This window comes from Ovis aries, chromosome 2, assembly GCF_016772045.2.
Source record: "Ovis aries strain OAR_USU_Benz2616 breed Rambouillet chromosome 2, ARS-UI_Ramb_v3.0, whole genome shotgun sequence".
Lineage (NCBI taxonomy): Eukaryota > Metazoa > Chordata > Mammalia > Artiodactyla > Bovidae > Ovis > Ovis aries.
In genome coordinates, this window is record NC_056055.1 from 9,571,153 (window position 1) to 9,597,230 (window position 26,078).

The window sequence follows — 26,078 nt, forward strand, 5'->3', positions numbered from 1 at the left end:
AAAGGTCAGTGCCTAGCTGTCCTGAGTTGGGGAGATGGGTAGAGGCTGACCCTCCTGGCATGACCTGCCTACTTGGAGTAAATGGTAGCCCCATCAGCTATGACAAGCAATAAGAGGTAGCTCTTTTTGATTTGACAGAAACTTAGCCTTAGGGAGGGCAGGTACTTTCTCAAGGTCACCGTGGGCAGACTCTGGGGACTAGGTACTTTTTCCCATACCCACCGGGTAGCTACTCCAGGAAACTGGCCAGATCTACTGAGGAAGAGCCATCTCCTACATCCTAGTCTTGGTAGTTCCAAAACACAACCGCATATCAAAGGCTCTGAGAAGTTCTGCAATAAAGAAATCAACTGCCCTTTCTGTTGATCAGCAGTCCCTGAAACTAGAGGACCAGGGAACTCATTTCTCCTGAGAAGACCTCCTCAGAAGACAGTGCTCCTGGCTCTGCAGGGTTCCTGCAACCTCACTAGTTTCTCTTTCATTTCCTTTGTCTCCTCTTCTCTCAGTCTTTTCCAGGCACCAGCCCTCACTCCTTGAGTCTCTCCCTGTATCGTCACATCCACCCTTCTTAGGATGCTCCCCAAGCTGATAAAGACAGGTCAGGTGGAGAGGAGAGGGTACAAGAACCACGCACATCCTTCTCGGTCAATTTCTCCTGCTGGAGTTATGCCAAGGTGACTACCCTGTAGAGAATAAAAGGATAAATTCAGAGGCAATAGTTGTAATCCCAGGAGAAAGAAGACTCCCAGGAGAGATGGGATCAGACTACCCCCTTCAATTAAGCTTCCTAACACCATGGTTTCTAACTCGAGAATTTCAGCCCTGAAAGAGCTATTTAAAAAAATATTTGTCTCCCTTTCATTCACCTCAACAAATGCAACTGACCCTCTCAGACCTGGATTCCTTGTGCACTTGACCCAGAAACTGCCAAAGTATAGCAAGGGAGCATAGAGTGCGAATAAAGTGGGCTTTCCTGGTGGCTCAGCTGGTAGAGAATCCGCCTGCAATGTGGCAGACCTGGGTTCGATTCCTGGGTTGGGAAGATCCCCTAGAGAAGGGAACAGCTACCCATTCCAGGATTCTGGCCTGGAGAGTTCCATGGACTATATAGTCTGTGGGGTTGTGACGAGTCTGTGCGACTTTCACTTCACTTCATAGAGTGGGAGACGGTCCTCTGAGATCATTTCGAGGCCAGATTCTAGTCTCATCCCCTTTGTAGAGATGGGCCACTGGAGCCCAGAGAGGGGAAGCAACTTGCCCAAAGCCACACAGCATGCCAGTGACACACATCATCTGATTCCACTACTTAGCAGCCCATTTTCGCTTGACTCATCCCAAGAAGAAATCAAAGACTTACAGGGACTTCCTACTTGCCAGAGACCAGAGTCCCAGCCTTCACCAACCGGAACAGAGATGCAGCCTAGGGAGCCAACAGCCATCTAAGTAAGCTCCAGGCCTGGAAAGTTGGCTCCCAGAGGGAGGCCCTGCCGATTCTTTTGCTCCCGTTCCAATCCTATTTAGGCTACTGCTAATAACGTTTAGTGCCTGCGCTGGCTCAGAGCTTTGTTCTTCCAGACTTCTGTTTTCACCGCTGACTCGTGGGCCTTGGCTCAGCGAAGCCAGGGCTCCAGAATGTCGGGAAGACCAGAGCACAGGGGCCAGAGACAGCAGAAGGCGGCCGGAACGGAAGCCATGAGTTCGGGAGCCTGACCTTGGAGACACAGCCTGGCCACCAAGCCCTCCAAGAAGGGAACCCAGGTGTTCCTCTCTCCTGCAAAAAAAGCCCTCTGCCAGTACACCCAAAGCGGTTACTCCTGGAGCACGAGGCTGCCAGAACCTGCAGCTGGCTTGCATGGTTTCTTCCTCCATCCTTGCTACCCAAGAACACAGGGGAACTTCAGGGACTGATACCAGTCTGAACATCCACTGAGTGCTCAAGCTAAGACCCGGGGCATAGAAACATGAGGCCAAGTGGACCCATGGTCTCTGGGCTTGGCTCTGCGTCCATGGAGTGAGCTGGGAAGGATGCTGGCCAAAGGACCACAGAAAAGAGAAGAGGGGTGGACCTGTCCCACCTGCCTCCATGGGCTGGCCAGGCCCTATGTGCCCAGACAGCCACGCCCAGGCCTTCTTCACACCTTACACCTCTTCTATGGGAACACAGACAGGTCATCTGTCTGGACAGGATGCAGCCCAGAATTTTCCAGCTGACTCACACATCCATTCAAGATGAAGTGAATAATGATACAAATAGCAGCTGCCGTTTATTGAGCACTTACTATATGCCAGGCCCTGCTCTAAAAGCCTTTTACAAGCACAGCCCCACTAATCCTCACCAAACCCTGCTTGCTGGAAATGAAGATGCCTGTTTGGGGACAAGAAAAAGGAGAAGCAGAAAGGCAAGGCGCCTGCCCCAGCTTGCAGAACAGAGGCAGGGATTCACACGGCCTGACTGCCATGCTCTCCCGGCTCATGGGTGTGAGTTTATGTTTTGCTTCCGTTTCCACCATCAATTGAAATGGCATTTCGTGGGTCTGGCAGGTTGTGGGGTATCAAGAGGGTCCCTGAAACACAGAGAGGGAGGAAGAGAATATGCCAATAAAGTAACAGGTAGAGTGTGCTCAGAGAGGGACAGACAGGAGGTTACATGTGGAGGGCAGGGTCCCCACCAATGCAACACCAGGGCTGCTGATGGCTACCGGATTGAGCCTGGGGGTTGGGGGGTGGGGTACAGTAGGCTTATGGAAGCATAAGGAAGGAGGGGAGTGCTCTGAGGACAGGGAGGATGGAGAAGCAAAGAGAAGCCAGGGATGCTCCATAACAGTGTCCTGGAACCTGATCTGGAAGGTGCAGAAGAGCAGGAGACCGGAGGGCATAGCATCTGGGGTACTGCACCAGCAACGGAGGCAGAGGCTGGGCCTCAAAGCCACGTGACTGCCCACTTGCCTAAAGCTTGGGCCCCACTGTGGGGTGCTCTCCTGGCACCACTTTTCTACCCAACCACTGGCATCTGCCCTGGCACAGGGTCTTCTGGAGAAAATGAGTCAGCAGTGCGCTTACTGGTGGTGGTGGTGGTGGTAATGGGGGGTGTGTGTGTGTATGTGTGTGTGCATGCATTGCGGTGGGAGGAGGGGGGTGTGGGAGAATCTCAGCCAGCCAGCTTTTTCCAAGACATGGGAAAGAAAGGGGGCGGCATCGCCCCCCTGATCCCAGCGCAGAGGGGGCAGGACTCGGTGGGGTAGGGCGGAGCTGCAACCCAGACCAGCCTCTTGGGAACAGTCCCTGCTCCTGGGGGCAGGATGGGCAGGGAGCAAGTTCTCTGCTTCTCCAGGCAGGCGGTGAGCATGAAGCACAGTCCGTGGGGCCCGGAGGGGCTGCTCCCCGCCTGCTCACTCCCACACACACCCACGCCAGTGACTCCTCCTGCACACGCTCACTCTTTACAACTCCTACTCCGCAGGGTGGGAACCAGAGATTCCCTGGCCCTCAGGGGCCCGCGGGGGCTCACATCTGTGCCAAGAGGGGTTCGAATTAGTCATCTCCCCGGGCCCTTTCTGCCCTGACATGCTGGTTCTCACTTTTTCTAACACACATGACGGGAAAGCAACAGCAACTCAGGACCACCCCCACTCCCACCGCCCCCCCCCCGCCCCTCCCCAAGCAAGGAAGCGCCGAGACACACAGACCCAAACAGACTGACACACACGCGGCGACTTCCAGAAACAGGGGACGTGCAAAGACACACAGACACCGAGACAGAAGCAGGAGTCTTGGAAATCTGCAGACGGTTTCCCAAGAACAGACAGAAACCGAGACTTACAGGCTGGGGACCTGTGGACACCCAACTGGAACACGGAGACCCCTCCTCCCCCAAGCATCCAAAGAGCCCCCTCCTCTCCCCCGCCCACCGCTCCAGGCGCCACCCCCAGCCCTCAATCTCGACCCCGGGGCGGGCTCTGCAGCGACCCTCCCCAGCTCGGCCCCCGCCCCAACGCGATCCGGCCGCCGCGCCAGGCGGGGCAGGGCGGGCAGCGCTCGGCTCGCCAACCCTCTCCGGGCCGGGGGCGCTGCCCGCGTTAACCCTTGGCGGCCCGCCCTGCAGGGGCGCAGGAAGGGGCAGGAAGCTGACGTTCCGCTGGAAGCGTCCCGCGCGGCGGGGAACCCCAGCCTGCCCCGGGGCTGGAGCCGCCAGAAGCTGGGGAGGGGGCGTCCCCGAGCCCGTACTCACCCCCCTTGCGCCGCCGCCGCCGCCGCTGTGCCTCGGGTCCCCCGCGCCGATCCCGCTCCCATGGCGGGCCCCTACTTCATGCTCCCGAGCCCGGGGGGCAAGTGTGGGCGCGCCCCATGGGGCCGCCAGCCCCCCGCCCCGCCGCGCCAGGCCGGCTCAGAGCGCGCGGCCCCCGCTCCCCCAGCGCAGTCCGGCTCCCAGGGGCGCCCGAGCAAGCAGGCAGCGCGGCCGGAGCTCCGCGGGCGCCCGCGCCAGGCCCATGGTCCCAGGAGTCCCGGCGCCGCGCTCGCCCCTGCCTCGCTCTTTTCTGCTTCCACCGAAAAGGAAGAAGAAGCAGAAGAAGAAAAAAAAAGATGATCAAACTTTTGGAGGCGGGCTGCTGGCGGTCCCCGGAGACAGAGCAAGGCCGGGCGAGGGCGCGCGGAGGGCGGTAGAAGCTGCCTCCCCGCCGGCCTGGGGGAGGAGAGGAAAAGGAAGGATTTGGGGGAAATGAAGGCGATTTAAAGTCTCGGCCCGCGGTGGCTCTCCACCTTCTCTCCTCCCCGCGCCGGGCCGCCCTCTGCTGCCCCCTGCTGCCCCCTGCCGGACACAGCCGGGGACACAGCCTCCGCGAGCCCACGACTGTCCCGCGGGGACACCCCACCCCCAGCCCCCTTGTAAAGATGGGGAAACTGAGATTCACAGAAAGGACAGGGTCGGCCAAGACTGTACAGCAGGATGTTCGCAGTTCGGAGATTCGGGACCTCTTTGTGAGACTGGGAGTCCCTGAGTTGGGGGCAGATAGAGGAGGTAAGGGGACATACTACTGCTGAAAGGAACCCGAGGTCCCAAGGAGTTCCAGGGATAAATCTGGGACCAGCCCTGACTCTCATAAAAACAGCAACCAGTGTCCCACCACACACACACACACACACACACACACACCTATTTTCGTCTCAGATTCACAGCATCCTGGAGAACGGATTTTCCTGGGCACGTAATGGGTGGGTTTCTTAAATGCTGGTCACCTCTCTCCCTAATTTTCCCTGGTGGCTCAGACCATAAAGTGTCTGCCTGCAAAGCAGGAGGTCTCTCTCTCCTCTGTACGAGGTAAGAAACGCGAGTTTAACCTACCTCCCCACCTCAGCGTAGACCAAGGTCTCACTCAGACCACCCCGCACCCCCCGCCGCCGGAGCGCAGAAATGCACGCCTTGAAGACGCCACAAGCACCTGGCGAATTCGCAGACTCCCAGGTCCAGTCCGAACCCTGGCATTAGAAGCCCCTCCACCTCCACCTCCAACGGCTTGTTCACATTCCCACACATTTCTACACTTGCTCCAAGTTCAGACACACACTCACTCACATGCAAGCGCAGCCACGCACTCCTTCTGGGCTCACACGAACCCACCCTGGGGTGTCTGGAATCGAGCGCACACCCAGACTCCACACACGCAGATGCATGCACATTAGTGCTTACATGCGCGTAAATGCACACGAGCCTAGTCAGATCCTCCCAACGTACACAGCCGCGTGCATACTTCTCATACATACCTTCACGTGCGCACACACCCAACGTTGCCCAAGTGCACACACACTCGCGCCCTACCCCCAGCTGCACAGAGCTTTCCGCTAGTGCCCATTGCACGCGGAGGGCACACACTCACTCCTCGCACGTGCACCCCCTCCCCACTCGCGCGTATCTTTACGCACACACACACCCGTATCCCTAGCGCTCCAGGAACCCCGGCGCACTTACTGGATCCCTAGGTGCGAGGCTGGACGGTCGGTCCTTCCTCGGGCGCCTAACGGCATTTGTATTCATGGGTCCCCGCAGCCCCGGGAGCGGGCGCGGGGGCGGGGGTGCGGGGTCCCCTTCCCTAAACTGGGCGCGGGCGCTCGGAGCGCAGCGGCACCGGGAGGGGCATGGGCGCGCTGGGCTGCGCCACCCGCCGGGTCCGCCTGCGCTCGAACTTCAGCCGCTCTGCGTCCTCGGACTCCAGCACGGGCTCCGGGTGCGGGGGGCGGTTCATAGGTGCAGGGGCCGCGGCGCCCGCCGGGCCTTTTGAAGTCTCCGCTGGGGGCGGGGAGGGGGCACTGAAGGCAGCCTTTTAAACCGTGGCTGCACGCGGGCTCGGTCGAGCAAGGTGTCTGGTTTCAGCAACTTTAGGAAAAGTCCCAAGCTGAAGGAGGGGAGGGTGGTGGGGGGAGGAGGGAGCGTAAGGCGAGCCAAGCAAATTAGAAAAAGCAGCAGCAAGGCTGTGTGAGGCTTCCTGCAGGGGGCAGAGCACCCGAGGCTGCCAGGAGGGAGGCTCAGCTTGGTACTGCGGTACCCGCAGGCGGCTGGATGGCACGTGGACCCACCCTCGCATGGCCACGTTGAACCTGAGTTCTTAACCTCCACCTGGCCGAGCCCCAGGCGTACAGAAACACCCCCCAAATCTGCACAAACTATACCTGTTTGTGCGTTCTTCTGGGGGAAAGGGGCCACCGGTTCTCGGGTTTTCAGAAGTCCAGGACTCCTGAAGATTGAGAACTCCTAGACCAATCATCCTTGATGTGTTTTGAGCTGCCTCCTTTAAGCTGGCCTTTATTTACATTTTTTGCTGTTTTGTTCATCGTGGATTTTTTGACGTGTATGTATGACATTTTTTAAATATTGCATTAAAATGTTATATACCTTGAGGTTTGTTTGTTTTTTTTTTTAGCCACTAAGTCGTGTCCGATTCTTGCTACCCTTTAGGCACCCCCTCCCCTTAGATATAAAATTTCATTATTAAGGGTTTGGGGCATCCCTTAGTATTTTCTTTTCTTGTTAATTTTTATTGGAGTATAGTTGCTTTACATGTTGTGTTAGCTTCTGTGGTACAGCAGTGCATCAGCTATATGTATGCAAATACCCCTCCTTTGGAGACTTTCTTTCCGCTAGTATCTTGCAGCTCACATGCCTGCCCTGAGCCTGGTGCAGCACTGTTCTAAATGCCACCACTTATGAAAGGCCTGTTATCTCTGTTTTTCAGATGAGAAAATGGAAATTCTGAATAACTTTCAGAAAGTTAAATAACTTTCCTGAGATCACTAAGCTGTTCAGTGATGGAGGTGGGATTGGAACCTGGGTTGTCTGATTCCTGTCTTCGCAGCTGAGCATGATAATTCAAATGTTAGCCTTTAAAGGATTCTGAGCAGATCTTTGCCAACCTCTCCAGCTTCATATTCTGCCTGGTGAGCACCCTCTTTCTGGTGCCTGGACCCAGGCTCTGGACAAGCTGGCCCATTTCAAAGTCTTGTCCATACTGTCTCTTCCCAGGTTCTTCTCTCCCCTAAACCCTCTTTCTGCATGTTCACACACTCTCTGTCCTTTTAGGTGAAGCTCAAAGCTCTGCCCTGCACCCATATTTTAAAAAATTATTTTATTTGTTGATTTTGCTGTGCTCGGTCTTCTTTGCCGCACAGGCTTTTTCTCTAGTTGTGGCAAGCGGGGCTACTCTCTACCTGCGGCGGCTTTCCGGTGAGATGGCGTCTCTTGTTGCTGAGCACGAGCTGTAGGGCACATGGGCTTCAGTAGCTGGGGCTCCAGAACACAGGCTCAGTAGTTGCCCCCGGACTTAGTCGCCCTGTGGCACGTGGGATCTTCCTGGATCAGGGATTGAACCCGTGTCTCCTACACCTGTGTCTCCAATGAGCCACCAGGGAAGCCACCCCCTCCAGCCCATATTGTAGCGCACATAACATGGTATTGTCATGCTTAGATCTAACCCCATACCCAGCATAAAGCCTAGAATAAAATAGATGCTCAAACCATTAATAATTTAAATGAATTTCTTTAACTGCTACAATCCTCCAATGTGCTAACGCCTGTTCAGAGTTGGGGGAAAAGGGTCTGCCACTATGGAGTGAAGACAAAGAAATGTGTACCTGGTCCTGCTTCCCGGGCACACACACATTTGTATTGTGGTCAGCACCTTGGGGCTGCGAAAGGAGTCTGTATGGGAGACATCAGATGCTGCCATGTCATAGGGAACCCCCTGCACTCACACAAATATAACACAAGAAGAATGTGGTAGATACCATCAGAGAGATACAGATGAACTGAACTGTCAAGCCGACTGAGGGATAGAGAGAAACCAAGGAAGACTCCCAGGAGGAGGTAGGCGTTGGCTCCCAAGTGTCTGTTGGATAAACCTACAGCCATGGGGGATGACAACTCAAGTGGAAGAGTCACAAAAGTGCCAAGGGGGTGGGAGCAGATTTCAGGCAGAAGGACTGAGGGGAGCCCAAGAGGAGAAACCACCCAGTTTTCCCCATGGCACCATGTGGGTGATGATGTGCAACTTACCGGCCAGAAGGACATTTCCAGGCAAGAGCATGTATTTCCTCCAAGGTCAGACAGCAGGTCAGTGGCTCAGTTCCAAGGTTTTTCCAAATTTTATTCCCAAATCTGAGTGTGACATGGTGAGCCCTAGGGAGCCTTGCTTCCTTGAGGGAAGCCCCAAAGACCCATGAGAAACCTCCCCCGAAGCCCATAAAGATTGATGGCATCCCCTTTGAGCTTCACTATCCTCATCTGTAAAGTGGGTACATTGAACGTGATCCTCATCGTGGCCCCTTGAGCTTGAGAGAGGGAGATCGTTGCTCACCAATCTGTCCAGTGCAGTAAATAATTATTGAGGCCCCTGTGTTCTCCGGGGCTGGAAGGGAAGTGAGGCTCATGGCCTTCCATGAGCTCATGGCCAGTTGCAAGGAGGAGGCACGGACACCGATTAGACCTCTACAGAGAAGACCTCATTTCCTGCCTCAGCTGCTCCTTCACACCTGGTCTTTCTGCCAAGTAGGCTCCTGGCACAACGCCAGGGACTGGGCACAAACAGTCTTGATGAAAGTTGGGTCCGTAGACACTGAGCCATCACCCACCCTGAGAAAGGGGTGAAGCACTCACAGGCCAGCCAAAAGGGGGCCGTCTCTGTGGGGCAGAAGGCGATCAGCCTGGGAACTGAGCGGACGCTCCCTGCAGGCCCAAGGAGATGAGGGACGAGGCAGAAGGCTAGGAATTCCCAGCCTGGTGAGAACACTTTGAGGCACATGGTTTACTTCCTGCCCAAGCAGAGCAGCCATGGACCCATTGCTCTGAGAGAAACTGTTGATCTTGAGAGAAACTGTGACCTCAGTAGCTCAATGACGGACACTTAGTCAGGGCTCAGTAAGTGTTTGGCTAAATTGCTATATGAGGTCTACCTGCAGAAAGAGGGTTGCACACCACCCTGCTATCAACCTCCACCGATTCATCCACCAGGCCTTTCCAGAGGACCCATCATGTACCAGGGGTGCTTCCTGTCTCCAGAGTTTGCTGGAGGAGGTGAGCAAGGAGACAGACAGACAGACAGCACAGGTCAGGAAGTCCTGCCTCAACTCATACTGATTTCACTGGTGCCACAGAGCTGGGAGGAGAACTTGGATGCCACGTATTAGCCCCCAATCTTCCGATGCCCGGCTCTGCTGGGCATACTGTGATGAGCCTTTCTTTCGTATCTGGCTCACTCTGCACGTCCCAGAGGACTTGTACAGACAGTGCATGTCTCATGATAGAGTCGTTCATCCCCTGGTCGCTCAGCCAATCAGGAGATGCTGCCGTGCATCAGATCCTGAGCTGGGTCGTAGTGAATACAGGCTGTGGTCCCTGCCGTAAGCAGCTGCCATGCTGAGTTTCTAACACTAGCATGAAGCACGGTGCCTGGCTCATGCGAAGTACTCCGTAGATGCTGAGTGAAATGATGGAAGGAAGAAAAGGAGGGAGGGAGGAAAGGAGGAAGGGAGGGGGGAAGAAAGGAGAAAAGGAAGGATGGGAGGGGAAAAGGGAAGAAGAGGGACGGAAGGAAGGAGGGAAGGAGGGGGAAGGAAGGGAGGGAGGCAGGAAGGATGAGAGGGAGAGAGGAGGATGCTTCTTCCAAGTGCATCAGGTCCTGAGCTGGGCACTGGTCACAGGTGAATACAAGCTGGGGTCCCTGCTGTGAGCAGCTGCCGCAGGAGGAAGGGAAGGAGGAAGGGAGAGAGGGAGGGAATGAGAGAGGGGGAAGGAAGGCAGATATGCATACATGAGAGTCAAGTCTGCCAGACTAGGCCTAGGCAGCTCCTTCCCACCCGCTGCCTCTCTATAGCAGGATCCTCCCAAGTATTCGTTAGGCACCTGCCACGCAGCAGGGCCCGATTTCAGGGGCTGCAGGTACACCAGTCTTCCTCTGTCCTGCTCCTGGCTGTATGCTCAGCACCCAGGACAAAGCATTTCAGTAAAGTAAACTGAACTTGAACTCCAAGCTGGAGAATGAGGCAGTCTCCAAGAGGGTCCCTTCCCTCTACCCACTCCAGACAATGCCAGTCTAGTTCTGCTTCCCAGGGGAGGAGGCTGGAGTTAGCACCGGCTCTCATCACTGCCTGCCTATCTCCCAAGGCTTGGGTTCTGCCTGCCTGGGGGACCACGTCACTCTGGCCCATTGGCTGCCAAGACCCCAGAAACAATCATTCCACCAAGAGGAATGAGCTATGAAGCCAGAGAAGTTCCTGGGCCACTCTCCAGGAGAGAGCATATCCTCTGGGCACGTGATCGCATTGTCTGGGCATCCCAGACCATCTCCCCGGGGCCTTTTCCCCACTCCCCAGTCTGGTTTTATTTCCTCAGGGCTGGGCCAAGTGGCAGACAGTTGGGAGACATCCAAAGATTGTTTTTCAGAGGATTGATATTGACCCAAGTGTGGAGACCTTCCGCAAAAGAAATTCATCCCTGAAAGAGCCTCTAGTGCCTCTGAACCCAATTTCCTCATATTACAGGTGGGGAAACTGAGGCTCAGAGTATATGATGCTCAAGGTCACGCAGAGTCAATGGTGGGGCTGGGGTGAGAAGCCAGGCCTCCCATGTTGATGTCTAACAGTCAAACCTGTCTCCTCATCCTTCAATCCCTTCAGCCAGCAGTGGAAGAATTAGACCCATTTTCCAGATGTGGCAGTTGTGGCAGATTAAGTTCTCCGGACTCTCTCTGGCCATCTGTCTGGAACCATTGGCTGTTCAGCACAGGGATCAGGAGTTCTGGGCCACATCTGCCACCAAGAGTGGGGACCAAGCAGTGGATGACCTCTGAGACTTCTCAGGCCTTCACCTCCGTCATCACTTCTGCTGGAGTGTCCTTCTTCACAGGATCCACCTTCAGACTTCCCACCGCTGTACCCCACCCTGCCCCCTCCCACTCTTTCACATCAGGGTGTATATTTATCTCATGCACCTACTCAACTGGACCTCCTGACGACATGGCTGTGCCTTGTCTTCACAGACTCCCCAGGACCCACGCAGTGGTAGCCCTCAGTTGGACCTTGGGTGAACAAGGAAGGAAGGGAGGGAGAGAAAGTTGAGGGAAGGAGGGAGTAAGGGAAAGAGCAAGGCAGAGCTGGGGGCTGGTGGACCATTATCCTAGGCCGTTCTCAAGATGGGGCAGACCCCGTTGGTTCATTTCTGCTAACAGAATTCCGTCTTCGCCCTGCCCTCTTCTAAGAAGCCTCATTCTTCAGTGAAGACTGTGTCCCTCTCAAGCCATAAGGGTTGACTTCTGCTTAGACTAAGACCACCATGGTGGTCCCCTTCTCTTGGCAAGTGAGTGGCCTGGGTGTAGACATAAGCCACAAACCAGCCACTGAGATGTGAGAGGAGTTCTGAGAAATGTCCCTCGCTTTTATAAATGCTCGCTTTTGTAAATAGACATGGACCAGCGACATACCCCTTTCTTCACTTTGAACATTGTTGAGTGAGGATATGTTACTTGGAGAGGTTGCAGCCATCTTGCCACAATGAGGTGATAAGTCCTAGGTCCGTGGCCCACAGACGGAGGATGGCAGAGAGGAAAGGCAGAAAGGAACCAAGTCCTTCAGGACATGACTGAGATGATGAATCAGGCACACACGACTGGACTGCCCTTTCTCAAAGCAGTAGCGCCCTCATTTCAAAACCGCTTTAGAGCGGGTTTTCTCTTGCTACCAGCTGAAAGCATTCTAGCTGATGTAGCAGGGGAATAGGAGCTTTGGTCCATACCACACAGATCAGGGGATTGCAATGACGGCAACGACAATAATAGTCCCTCTCCCAGATAGCCAAGAACAACTTCATTGCCAGTATCTCAAGTTTCCCCATAACAATCCCCATAAAACAGCACAGATGGCTGCATCTCTGGTTTAGAGATGAAGAACCAAATCCCAAAAGGGCAGGGTCTTGCCCAAGTTCACCAGCAGTGAGGTACAGAAATGGGGCTAGAGCTGAGGTCCCAAAGGCTCACTATAACACCAGGATCTGTGTGTGTGTTGAGGTTTGGGGGCGGTATCTTCCTAGCCCAAAGAGTGAACAGTCAGAGCCTGGGGAGGGGATACCCAGGTGAGTTTCAAAAAGTTGAAAATGCATCCAGTCCATAGTTCCACAACTTTTTAGCAAACTCCTAAGTGGCAGACCTGCTGTCAAAGACACTGAAGAAACAGCTGTGTTAGGGAGTAGTCACCCCTCCTCCACCAGCCAAAATCCGTACTCCAGGATCTTGGCCGCCTCATCGCCCCTTGCCATGGGATGTGATACATTCCTGCTTGTGGGTAGTTCCAGGAAAAGTTGGCCAGTGCAAGTGCCTTTGGATGCTTCTCCTTGTCATAAAGTCAAGACAGAGGAAGCACACTCACACACACACACACACACACACACACACACACACACACCACTCTGCTTTTCCACCCAAGAACCAGCAAAGAGCTCTTCAGATGCATCTCCAAGTATGATCATGCCAGAGTCCCTTTACAATGACCATTGAGAACAGCAGCTCCAAAATCAGCTAAAGCCTGACTCAACCCCTGAAATCACTCTGAAAGGAACAACCCCGCCCCCACCCCCAAACCAAGGCATCATTTCCTCAGGCCCAGCAGTCTCATTTCCTCTAACCACTGCTTATCTGGAAGCCTTGTCCTACCTTCCAACATCATCTCCTCCTACTGCTGCCGAGTGAGCACAGCAAAGCTCAAAGGTTCGGGTGGCATCTGCCTAGCACAGGGTTGAGCAGGACTATCACCTCCCCGATATATATTCTGTGCTTCTGTTAATATGACCCGAATACTTGTTAGCTTTTTTGTAACCGTACCACAACATTCACACTAAACTGATGACTACTGATAACTCCTAAATTTTTCTCACGCACCTCCTCTGGGGTAGTAAAGTTTTGTTCTCCTGAGTGGAACCCTTTTTAAGCACGGCCCATCCTTTCAGCTTATCTGAATGGTTTGTTAAATATGTACCTCTCATCTTTGTTTAATGACCTGTGATTGTAGGACGCTGACCACTGGTCATACTGTTGACCAGACTGATTAATAGCATTGCTTTGGCCCCATGAGTCAGAGGCATCTAACAGTTCAGTGTTGCTGATTGATGATTTGTACCTGGTCTTGGTGAGACCCTCAAAGGCTCTGCCATTGGGGCTGGTTTGTTGGCAAAAACATGCCTACATGACAAGCTAGGGATAAGAAGCCCTAATTGAAACTCCATCTTGGGGTTCTCTGAATTGGAGGTGTTCCATGCACAAGTTAGTTGTCACTGATCCTAGAGAAGAAGTGCACCCTGGTCTGGCCCTTCAGAGGGAGGACAGCTGGGGGCTCAAGCCTGGCCTCACCAGAGCCGTTGTTGTGAGAGAGTCTCTGGCTGTGAAGAATATTCTCACCTTCAATTAGTCTCTTGATTGCACTGTTTTCCTGCAAAGAACTATAGGCGTGTAAACAGTGTCACTTTGACCCCTCCTCTGAACCTTTATCAGCCCTTGAATCTAATACTTTGGCCACCTGATGGGAAGAACTGACTCACTGGAAAAGACCCTGATGCTGGGAAAGATTGATGGCAGGAGGAGAAGGGGACGACAGAGGGTGAGATGGTTGGATGGCATCACCGACTTGATGGACATGAGTTTGAGTAAGCTCTGGAAGTTGGTGATGGACAGGTGTGCTGCAGTCCATGGGGTTGTGAAGCGTTGGACAAGGTTGATGGACTGAGCTGAACTGAACCATGTCTAACTGTTGTCATTAGTACAGGAACCTAGGCACAAATACCTGTGCACAGGTTGACAGGGTGAGAAAGGATCTGCTGATAATCAGGGATGGGTGATTACCATTCATCTCCCTTGGGGCTGGGTGATTTACTCATTGAGGGGTATTTCCCCCATATTAACTGCAGTTTTCCAGCCAGATTCTTCTTTGGGGTCTCACCTATCTCGACATCTGGGAATGGCTGTAATTTTATATGAACCTCATGCCTGCCCAGCGCCTGAGGCTGGCTGTTGCGTGTGGCCAAGTTGACCCCTTTGGGCTTATATCACAGCTCCCCTCTGTGCCAGCGCTGTGGGACCTCAGAAGCTCTCTTTACCCCTCTGAGCCTGTTTCCTCATCTGTGAACTTGGAGTGATTAACACATGTCGCCACGGTGACCCTTCCTTTCTTCCAACTTCGTCAGTCACTGTGAGGTGAGCGATCTGGTCATATTCTGTTGGTCTTGGCTGGATGTTGCTCCCAAACTAATGGGGTCTTTGCCAGTTGTGCTGAGTTGCAAAGCATGCTCCTTTTCCCTCACTGCCATTGATGGACATGTCAGTAATGGTTAATAGCATATCTCAGTTCAAATCCCTGGCTGTGTGGTCTCAGACACACCATTTAGCCTCCTGGTAACCTCTTTTGTACATTTCTCCATCTTTTGAATTGGGATATTAATAACAATATTCACCTCATCTTTTATTGAAGCATAGTTGATTTACAATGTTGTGTTAGTTTCCCGTGTATAGCAAAGTGCTTCAGCCCAAATAAAGTGTTGGCTTCTTGGCAAAAAAAAATATATATATGCAACTCTATAATATGTATATATATTCTTTTTCAGACTCTTTTTATTTATAGGTTATTAAAACATACTGAACATATTTCCCTGTGCTGTAGAGTATGACCTTGTTGTTTATTTTATATATAGTAGTGTGTATCTGTTAATCCCAAACTCCTTATTTATTTACCTATTTATTTTTATTGAACATCTTCATCTTTTGAATTTGTGTAATAATATTACCAACCTTGTGCCTATAATGAGGACTCAATGAGTTAATATACAGAGAGCACTTTTATAGCAAATATAAGTTGTATTTATTACTATTATTATTTTTGCAATATACTCAGATCGTTGCCAATGCTTCAGAATAAAACAGTAATTCTTGAAGTGATGAAGACATAAGGCATTGGGACCCCGGGCTGTTCTTTCTCCTCTCCTAAGAATCTTGATTGCTTTTGACTCTCTGGTGACCCAGGGACTGCTGCTTCATCCCAGGAAAGCACCCAGAGGCATGCATCCGTGTCCCTGCACACAGAAAGTCAGGGCAAAGAGCACATCACGATCAAGATGATCCAGTCTCTCAAGTGGGGAAAATGAAGCCCAGGGAGTCAGGAAGCACTGACTTCCTCCCCCACAAACACGTAGTGAGTAAGGAGCAAAATCTCTTCTCCCAGTGGCGTGCTGGAGCTGGCTCATGCCTACTCTGACTGGCTCTCCAGAAGAGATGGTTTAACTTACAGGAAGTTTGTGAGCTGCTGTTATTGTGAGCTCTTATTAAGAACTAAATTCAGGTCAGTTCAGTCACTCAGTCATGTCCAACTCTTTGCGACTCTGTGAACTGCAGCACGCCAGGCCTTCCTGCCCATCACCAACTCCTGGAGTCCATGTCCATTGAGTCGGTGATGCCATCCAGCCATCTCATCCTCTGTCGGCCCCTTCTCCTCCTGTCCTCAATCTTTCCCAGCATCAGGGTCTTTTCAAATGAGTCACCTCTTCACATCAGATGGCCAAAGTATTGGAGTTTCAGCTTCAATATCAGTCCTTCTAATGAACACCCAGGACTGATCTCCTTTAGGATGGACTGGTTGGATCTCCTTGCAGCCCAAGGGACTCTCAAGAGTCTTCTCCAACACCGCAGTTCAAAAGCATCAATTTTTCAGCACTTAGCTTTCTTTATAGTCAACTCTTACATCCATACATGACCTAATTGTATAAACTTAAAATTTTGAAAGCAAATTATATTAAAAAGAAAGAAAGAAATGCTCAAAACTCATCTCTTTCTAGTTATCTTAGTGCATTTTACTCTCACCTGTGTTCTCAGGGTTACTTACATCTGCTGTAAGTGGAAAGTGGGTGTGCTCGGTAACGATGAGCATCTCTGCTTAACTCCGCATTCAGTGACATCACAAAGGCAGCTTGAAATGAGCCAGGGTGGGAGTAATTCCACCTCTGAAACTGGTCAGTGCTATATACCAGGGCTTTTCCCCCCAGAGACCCTGTTTTGAAACATTTATTACCTCAGCACTGAGGTCTGCTTGGGCTGGTAATCTGGACGCTGCAGAAACAGAGAACATCCTCCTCTTCCCCTATATCTTCTGTCTTCTCCTCCAGCACAGTCTTGGATCTTGCTCAGTCTTGGGGCATCACTTGGTGCTGTAACTCTCTCTGCCTCCTTGAAACTTTCTTCTTCTGCAGCATCACCCATGCCAACTACACTCAACTACTTGCAGTTTTCTAGAAACAATAGGCTTTTGAGAGTGCCCTGGGCATTCTGTGGCTGAGGCTCCGTGCTTCCACTGCAGGGGTGCAGGTTTGATCCCTGCTCTGGGAACTAGGATCCCACATGCCGCACAGTGCCGCCAAAAAAATAAATGAATAAAAATAAAATTGACACCTATCAGAAAATATATTCTCCCCACCACCACCCCGCCGGTTCTCTGGTGCTTTGCACATGGACTTTCTTCTTTAGAGAGATGTTCTTTATTTCCCTTTCTAGATTCTTATCCTGCCAAATTTGGAAGGTGTCTCCTTTTCCAGGAAAATTTCCTTAAAGGCCCTCCCCCATCCCAGTGCAGGCTGGATATAGCGGTGTACTGGCAAGTGCTTAACAACCTGCTTTCTAGAGAGGGAGGGAAAAGCCCTGAATTTTAGCATCTGCCAGTTTCTGGGTGCAAAGTTGAGATGAGATGTGCAGAGAAATATGAATTCACCCCAGCACATCACCAGCTGGATTCTGTCCCCTGCTTTTTTCTGTCCCCTTATATCCCCCATAATACAGTGCTGCTGCTGCTGCTGCTGCTAAGTCGCTGCAGTCGTGTCCAACTCTGTACGACCCCATAGACGGCAGCCCACAGGCTCCCCCGTCCCTGGGATTCTCCAGGCAAGAACACTGGAGTGGGTTGCCATTTCTTTCTCCAATGCGTGAAAGTTAAAAGTGAAAGTGAAGTCGCTCAGTCATGTCCGACCCTTCCCAACCCCATGGACTGCAGCCTACCAGGCTCCTCCATCCATGAGATTTTCCAGGCAAGAGTACTGGAGTGAGGTGCCATTGCCTTCTCCAAGAATACAGTGCTAAGCCAAGCCAAATTGCAGTTTGAGGCAAAAGAAATAGTCATTTTGATTTAGTCTTTATTTAAAAGATTTATCTTTTGTCCATAACTTTTTGCATTCATTTTGATTTTTAAAAAATATTACAGTATTTTTGAGTTTTTTATTGAATTCTTTTGGTACTGCATTAAATTTTGTTCATCAGATAAGTGCCTTGCTTGCCTCATCCTGTTCTCAGCCGTAACATTAGAGCCTATATCACACCATTATAATCACCATTGTACAGCTGTCTCCCTACCAGGTTATAAACCAGGGGACAAGAATTTATTTCTGTGTTCCTTGGCACACAGTAGGAGCTCAATAACTATTTTCCAGCAAGGGAGTAGATGAACAGATGGGTGAAACAACCCCTCAGTTCCTTTGCCCACAAAATAAGACGTGCTGATGAAAAACATCCTCTCTTCTTAACTGGGAGCAGGTTTGGAGCTTTTGAGTTTCAGCTCCTCCAACTCAACAAGGATTAACCCCGTCCTTGACCTGAGTAAGCCAGCCCGTGAGCTGGGTTTTTTCACCAGGACCCATTAGCAGATGCCTTCCGCCTGGAGCAGCGACGGAAGGAAGTTGGATTTGGAAAGTGGAGACTGTCCTAAAACCAAGGGCAGGAAATCACAAAAAGACAGGCGTCCCCTGGATCCCAGGAAAGACTTTCTATCTGTCTGTATCACCTACCTCAAGAAGAAGCCAAGTTCTGGCCTCTGGATGGGTCCCTGAAACTGCCATTTGGCAGGGTCAACAGAAATGCTAGATGCTTCAGGATGGCTCCCAGCTCAGTGTGATGGATGATCTGCCATCTGAGGGTACCAGGACTTGTTCTTACGCCTTGGTCCCTTACTCACATTGAGGACCACCCAAAAAGAGGTCTTCTGGAAGTGCCCCACCATTGGCTTCTCAGGCATCTCAATGGACTCCAGTTGGGGTGGGAGTTAAAGGGTTTTCTTTCTAGAAGAATGGCCGTGGCTTCTATTGCTTAAGCACTTGTTACGTGCAAATAGCTTTGCATACATTAGCTCATTGATTGCTCACTAAAGTCTCTGAGGTAGGAATTATTCTACCCATTTTAAAGCTGGGAAACAGAGAGGTTGGTAACTTTCCCAAGGTCACACAGCTGATAACCAATTGAACTGAAATTCAAACCTAGGAACCATGGTGGGAACCACATTTAAGCAAGAAAAGGAATTTCTAAGATAGACTCCTTTTAAGTACTGGGCCCACGAAAGTCAAAAATGGAGGTGGAAATGGGCAGATGCAGCCGTTTTTGTCTTCTGCCCTGGCCTCGTCTGCTGCTTTGGACATGCTTCCTCGTCTCCCAGCCCACCTGGGAGAAGCCCCTTTCCCCCTACCATTCCACTCACCTCTCCATCAGTCTGCAAAGGGGAGTTGTATGTCCCCAAAGCAAGACTCCTCAGCTCGAAGACACTTGTAAATCCATATTTAAAGGGCACGGGGGAGAAGGGGGCGGTGAACAAGTAGTGAGCACCCCCCCATGCCAGGCGCCTCATACATGCATTCAGCCCTTCTCACCTCAGGACTAGGGGGCAGGTGCTCTTCCCATCTCCATCTAAAGGGCTAGCCACATGTGGCTATTTAAGTGTAAATTCCTTAAAATCAAAAAATAAAATAAAAGTAAAGTTTCTTCATCACACTAGCCACAATTCAAGGGCTCAACAGCCAAATGCTCCAATTAAAAAAAAAAAAAAAAAAAAACAGAAAATAGCAGATTAAATTAAAAAAAAAGAATCTACAGTATGCTGCCTACAAGAGATTCACTTTAGGGCAAAAGACACAGACAGATTGAAAGTGAGGGGATGGGAAAAGATATATGGTGCAAACGGAAACGACAAGAAAGTGAGGGTCACAATACTCCTATCAGACCAAATAGACTTTAAACAGTCGGACACAACTTAGAGACTGAACAACAAAGAAGGACACTATATAGTGATAAAGGGATCAACACAAGAGAATACTGTACTCGCTATACACGTATGCATACAAGTGCGCCTAAATGTATAAAGGGGCTTCCCAGGTGGCTCAGGGGTAAAGAACCCTCCTGCCAATGCAGGAGATGCAGTTTGGATTCCTGGGTCAGGAAGATTCCCTGGAGAAGGCATTAGCAATCTACTCCATTATTCTTCCCTGGGAAATCCCATGAATAGAGGAGCTACAGTCCATAGGGTTGCAAAAAGAATCAGACATGACTTAGCAACGAAACAGCAACAACAAAATATAACAAATACTAATAGACCTGAAGGAAGGAATACAAGTGTTCAAAAGCCATATGCAGCTGGTGGCCACTGCATGGGACAGTGCAGGCCTAGAATATTTCCACTCTCAGAGCACATTCTATTGGACAGCGCTGTGTGGAGGAAGAATGGGGACTCTGAGAATGACTTGCTTGGAACCACACAGAGAGTTGCAAACAGAACTGGGATGGGACCCATATTTCTCGCTTCCAAAGCCTCTACTCCCAGAGCCTGGAATATATTTGCCACTGCCTGGCCCAAGAACAAGGATGATTGTTTGCCTGGGATGGTAGGTCGACTTGGGAAACCAAATAAGAGATCAGAAGACTGCGGGCAAATACCAAAGTGAAGAAAAGGAGCCAGCTGTTCTTAAGGGTTATTTTTATCCTGCCCAGATATCCTGGGGAACTTCCCCCCTCCCTTTAAAGCTATTTTTATCTCAAGAGCTGGAATCAGAATGCTGTCTTCCTTGGATGGATGGAAAGATCCCCTGATACATCACAATACCAGCAATGGGACCTCCTTTGGACCTCCTTTTCGCTTGACAGTTTCCGAGGCGGGTTTGTATCCTTTCTCTGGTGCCATTCTCGCACTAATCCGGGAAGTCAGTACAGTAAATGCGGAGAGTGCAAGCCCCAACTTACAGATGTGGAAACTGAGGCTTGGATGGGTACAGGGAACTGTCTCAACAGCTTGTATATGGTGGAGCTGGGATTATAACGTCAGGCTGAGTTGAGGGTGGATTTCACACCCGAATGGAAAAACAGCCCCAAATTTTTGCCACACTCTACCTCACCCCTTTCTGGTTGAATGGGCAAATTGCTCGATATCTTCAAGCTTCTTTTCTCTGGTCCATGATAAAGGGAATTCTAATCTTTTTCTTTCCTCTGCCACAATTTTGCTGGGAATCTGGCCAATGGGAAAGCGTTTGGGAAATTGTTAAATACCCAATACTCAGAAACAGTTTATTGTTATCATTATCATTGTTATCATTGTCATCGTAAGCTGTGAAATCTACTATTGTATGCAGCCTCATCCCTTCCCCCATCTTGGGGCCTCAGTTTCCTCGCCTGAAACCTGAGCAGTTTGGCCCAGAGGATCTCCAAGGGGCCTTCCTTCCAGCCTTGGCTTGCCATTTCTATGACCCATTCATTCAGTCAACAAGTGTTTATTGAGTTCGAGCAGCCTGACACAGTGGGGGAATGAAGGACCAGAGGCTCTCTGCCCAGGTTGTTTCAGCCACATACGCAAATTTCCTTGTGTTTTCAAAAGGCAAATTATAGGAAACATGTTATTCACCATAACACACTCGCCCCATCTCTCAGGGAAAAAAATAATCCCTTCAGCCCCACCAAGAACTAAGCTAATAGAAGACAGAAACCCACCCTTGTTCCTCTGGGCAGCTTTCCAGACACTCACATCCCCCTTGAAAAGGGGAAACTGTGCGGCATGTGTCTCGGGGGCTGCTGCAGACCCCATAAACAACCTGAGTTTGCCTCAGCTCCCTCCATCCTGAGAGGTCAGCCACAACCAAGGGAAAAAACAGCCCTGTTCTGTGCCTGGCCGTCCCCAGAGAGAGGAAAACTGTCCATAAATATTTTTATCTTCACGGTAACCAAGGGAGTTGTGAGGAAGGCTTTGATTCTCCAAACCCCTGGACCACTCCCTTCCTCTGGGGACCCCGTGGTCGAGGCTGACCTGGGCGTCCCATCTCCCACCCCCAAATTACAGGCTGCTGCCCCCGTCGCCTGCCCCCAGGAGGTGGTGGGATTAGAGGCAGGACCACACTGTACATGGTGGCCAGCCTCAGGGCTGCTGGAATCGCCTCTCCCAGCCAGCTGGTTTCCTGCCGGGAGCTGGGTGGTCAATGCAAAGGAAAGGAGGACCCAGAGGTGGTGCTGGGTCAGAGGGAGGGTCCCAGGGCAGGAGCAGAGAGAGAGACTCTTCTGGATCTTGAGTTGCCTTGCTCATCAGAACCTGTGTAGAGGAGGTCCTGAGATGTGGTTCTGACCCGAGACATGGTTTACTGTAAAACAGACCTTTGGAAGTCAACGGACCTCTCAGATCCAGAGAAAGAACGGCTAATGATGCAATTTCAGACTCTATGACAGTCACTGATGAGATATTCCAGGTGAGGAATTCCAACCCAGAACACCTAAAACGACCCCACAGGGAGACCTCCTATGTCCTGTCCTGCCTTGCTGTCACCTCCTTGCCTATCTGAAGAAGACAGCTACCTTCTGGAACTTCCTAGAAGGGAACACTGCACTGGAGAGCGTATCAGACATGACACCTCCAAGGGTCATCCAAGTGGAAGGTTCTGCGGTTCCTAGATAACTTGAGCCATAAAATTCCATGCCCAAAGCATTCGACTTCTCATGCCTTTTGGCGCCAGAGCTCTGAGGCTCTAAAATCCTGGAATCCCACCTGGCACTGCCTTTCGGCTTCTATGATTCCATGCTTCTGAGGCTAAGATTTCTGTGATCCTTCAACCCTGTGACCTACTTCAGGGTAGACAAGGACCTCACACAAGGGAGCATTCATTCCCAGCAGGGATTATGCTCAAAGGCACCCCATGTGGCTGCCTGACCACTGTGATGGACAACAGTCCTGGCCTGGAGGCTCCCAGAGCTTAACTTGCCTTCTGACCTTTTCCTAGCCATCTCCTCGCTTGGTCCCTACTTAATCCCACTCAGCCCCACCCAGCCCACTGTCAGCAGGTGTGGGTAAGGATGCTGCTGAGGTAGCCAATGCCCTGGTCTCCCCATCAGCATCTAATCCAACAGGACAAAGAGAAGAGAGGCGGTAACTAGGTTTCCTTAGGCAGTGTGTTTCCCCAGAGACTCACAACGGGAAAAAATAGAGACGGTGTGTTAGTCCCTGGACCCAGCTGTAGCTTGTTTCATCCATATCTGGGTGGTCAAGAGATTCCTTCAGCCTCAAAATATGTCCTTCCATGGCCCACCCTCGTTGGAAACCCCATCTGTGGGGAGATTTAGATGAAGGTCTCTGGATAGACTGACTGTGTTAGCTGGATGGGAGAGAGCGGTCCTTCATTCTTCTTTCATTGTCTTACTCATCTATTCAACATGCTCAAAGGCTAAATCTCAGTCCACAACACAGGGCACAAGAAATGTGGCTTTTAAAAAATTTTCTCTGGATAAAACAAATTCCAGCGCTGAGTCTGTGTGTCACCATGCTGGCAGGAAACTCAGTGTTGGTCATTACTGAGGCTCCTTTAGGTGGCGCTAGTGGTAAAGAACCCATCCGCCCATGTAGGAGACATAAGTGACGTGGGTTCAATCCCTGGGTTGGGAATATCCCCTGGAGGAGGGCATGGCAACCCTCCTCCAATACTACTGCCTGGAGAGTCCAATGGACAGAGGAGCCTGGTGGGCTACAGGCTGCTGAATAGAGTCAGACACGGCTGAAACAACTTGGCAAGCACGTATGCACAAGGCTCCTTTACATCCCCCATCCTGGTTCTGGTTGTGCAAAGGTCCTGGGGTCTTAGGCAGAATATTTGGGGCAGATTTCTTTGTCCGTCTGCTTCCATCTGTGGTTACTGAGATTCTCACTGTCTGTGTCAGAGGTCCCTTTACATCCAGTGACCTGGTGGCATGCTCTGGTCACAGGAAGGTAGGATTCCAATGTGTCATGTCCAGCCTTCCCAGGGACTTCATGGAACATCTGCTCTGAGGCTTTATCTGTTTCTCAAACCTGAGGTCCCACCAACGTGAACTTTCCCCTCCTCCTTGTCTCTTCCCTTCCCCTCTGGGACCCTTATCTCCTCTCTGAACTCACACGAGAGACTTAACATCAAGCAACCCCAGCTCTCAGCTCTTCCAAAACTCCAGCCCCAAGAACATCTCAAGGGCTGAACAGCTGCCTGAACTGGGGACGAAGGAAGAAGTACGCAGATGGTAACACCAAGTAGCACCTCACAAGCTCATCATCCCACACACAATTATATGCACATGACCTTGGAGATTCACTAGAACACCTGGCTGGTTCTTTGCAAACAAAGACAACAGCAGAACACCGGAGGAACTGGGCACAGCTTGGGTACAGTTTGTGGGGTCAGCAAGGAGGTACGTTCTGGGAAATTAAAGCAGGGCGTGGCAATGTTGATAGGGAGGGGCTTTGAAGGGAGTGGGATATTTGGGGGAGGCCTGATTGGCTTGTGTTCCCCTGGCCCTGCTGGTAACCCTTGGAAGGGTCTTAGGAGCTGCTAGGGAAAGAGAACAGCCAAACCTTATGCGGAGGCATCTGGCAGCCATACAGAAAGCACCAGGGTTGGAGTCCCAGAGCCCTGACTTCTGGCCATGGATGACCACAACTTACTATGAGACCTTGATTAAGTCTGTTCACCAAACCCCCAAAGCCCCCATCTGCCTCCTCCAGGCCCTGATTCCCCAGCTGAAAATACAAGCATCGGGCTGGGTGCTGATTCCCTGGTGATGATGATCACAATCTCCAGCTGGGGCTCTAGCATCCTCCTTGTCTTTGTCCGCTATTGAACCCTTCCTACCATCTTGAACAGAGGTGGCCAAAGGCTGCTGTTGGAGGGGACTCTGGTCTGGAATCACAGCTGAAGGATGGCTGGGGGTGGGGTCAGACACAAGCCAATCAGAAGTGGTGACATCTCTACTTGTACCGTGGAATATTATTCAACAGGGAAAAGAGAAGGAAATCCATTTGCAGCCACATGGGTGAACCTCAAGGGCATTCTGGTGAATGAAATATGTTAGAGAAAGAGAAATACTGCATGATCTCACTTTCATGTGGAATCTTAAAAACCCAACTCACAGAAATAAAGAACAGATTGGTGGTTGCCAGAGGCAGGGGATGGGGAGAGAGGAAATGGACGAAGGTGGTCAGAAAGCCCAGACTTCTGGTCGTCAGATGAATACTTGGAGATGTGATGGACAGTAGAGAGACGCTAGTCAGATTATACTGAATTATTTGAAAGTTGCAAAGAGAGTAAATCTTCAAAGTTCCCATCTTACACACACAAAACAATTATAATTATGTGAAGTGATGGATCCATTAACTAAGTTTACCACGGTAATCAGTTTGCAAGATATATGTATATTAAATCATTACATTCTATAACTCAAACTATACAATGTCATATGTCAATTATATCTCAATAAAGGTGAAAAAAGAAGCGGCTGCATCTCCTGGCTCCTTTCTTCCCAGCTGCAGAGGCCAGTCTGGCACTCTCCCACCACACCTGACACACACAGTGTGTGTGTGTGTGTGTGTGTGTGTGTGTGTGTGTGTGTGTGTGTGTGTGTGTGTGTGTGTGTGTGTGTGTGTGTGTGTGTGTGTGTGTGTGTGTGTGTGTGTGTGTGTGTGTGTGTGTGTGTGTGTGTGTGTGTGTGTGTGGCATGCTCTGAACACAGGAAGATAGGATTCCAAAGTGTCGTGTCCAGCCTTCCCAAGGACTCCATGGAACATATGCTTTAAGGCTTTATCTGTTTCCCACCCACCCAAGGCCAACTTTCTCCTTCTCCTTGTCTCTTTCCTTCCCCTCTGGGACCCTCGTCTCCTCTCTGAGCTCACATGAGACTTAACATCAAGCAGCCCCAGCTCTCAGCTCTTCCAAAACCCCAACCCCCGGAACATCCACAGCCACACACATGCACACACACTCTGGCCTTCAGGAGGGGAACGAGGGCTGCCTGGCAAGGAGACCACCTCAAGGCGTCTTTGTCTCCCCAAGGCAGCAAGACCCCTGTGGTCCTGCCTGTCACCCTTCTGGCCTTATTGCAATACCCTGCCAGTTCTCCTAGCCCCCAGTCCCCAGGATCAGCCCCAGCTGTGGACAGAAACGGGAGAGAAACAAGAAAGAGGCAGAGGCACCAAGACACAGAAGTGGGAGAAAACAAAGAGAGAGAAAATTCAGAGACGGACAGATAGGAAAGCTAAGCCAGAAGAGAAATGGAGAGAGAGAAGACAGTCGTCTACAAGAAGAGAAGATGGTGGGAAAAGGTAGCAAAGAGCAAGAGAGGTGGCATGGGGAGAAAGGTAGGTCTTCAAGAGAGGAGAGAAACGTCACAGGAGGAGAGCAAGAGAAGGGTCAGAGGCTCTGAGTTACAGGCCGAGAGAATGAAGGAGAAATACAGAGGGTCGTGGGCCAAGGAGAGAAAGGAGGACAC

General features: G+C 51.1%; 1 protein-coding gene across 5 annotated transcripts in view; it reads right to left on the reverse strand.

Annotated features, from left to right (window-relative positions):
- COL27A1 (collagen type XXVII alpha 1 chain) overlaps positions 1-6,355 on the reverse strand; it is a 151,600-nt gene extending 145,245 nt beyond the window's left edge. For 3 of the 5 annotated variants that reach the window (XM_042242832.1, XM_060408850.1, XM_027964087.2), the window contains exon 1: positions 4,229-4,738. In XM_042242832.1, the coding sequence (XP_042098766.1) occupies positions 4,229-4,290 (62 nt within the window). In that variant the 5' untranslated portion in view covers positions 4,291-4,738. Of the gene's footprint in view, positions 1-634; positions 654-4,228; positions 4,739-5,965 lie in introns of those variants that run through there. The other 2 variants (XM_042242831.2, XM_042242833.1) reach the window with 2 other exon arrangements.
- Positions 6,356-26,078: the final 19,723 nt, after the last annotated feature.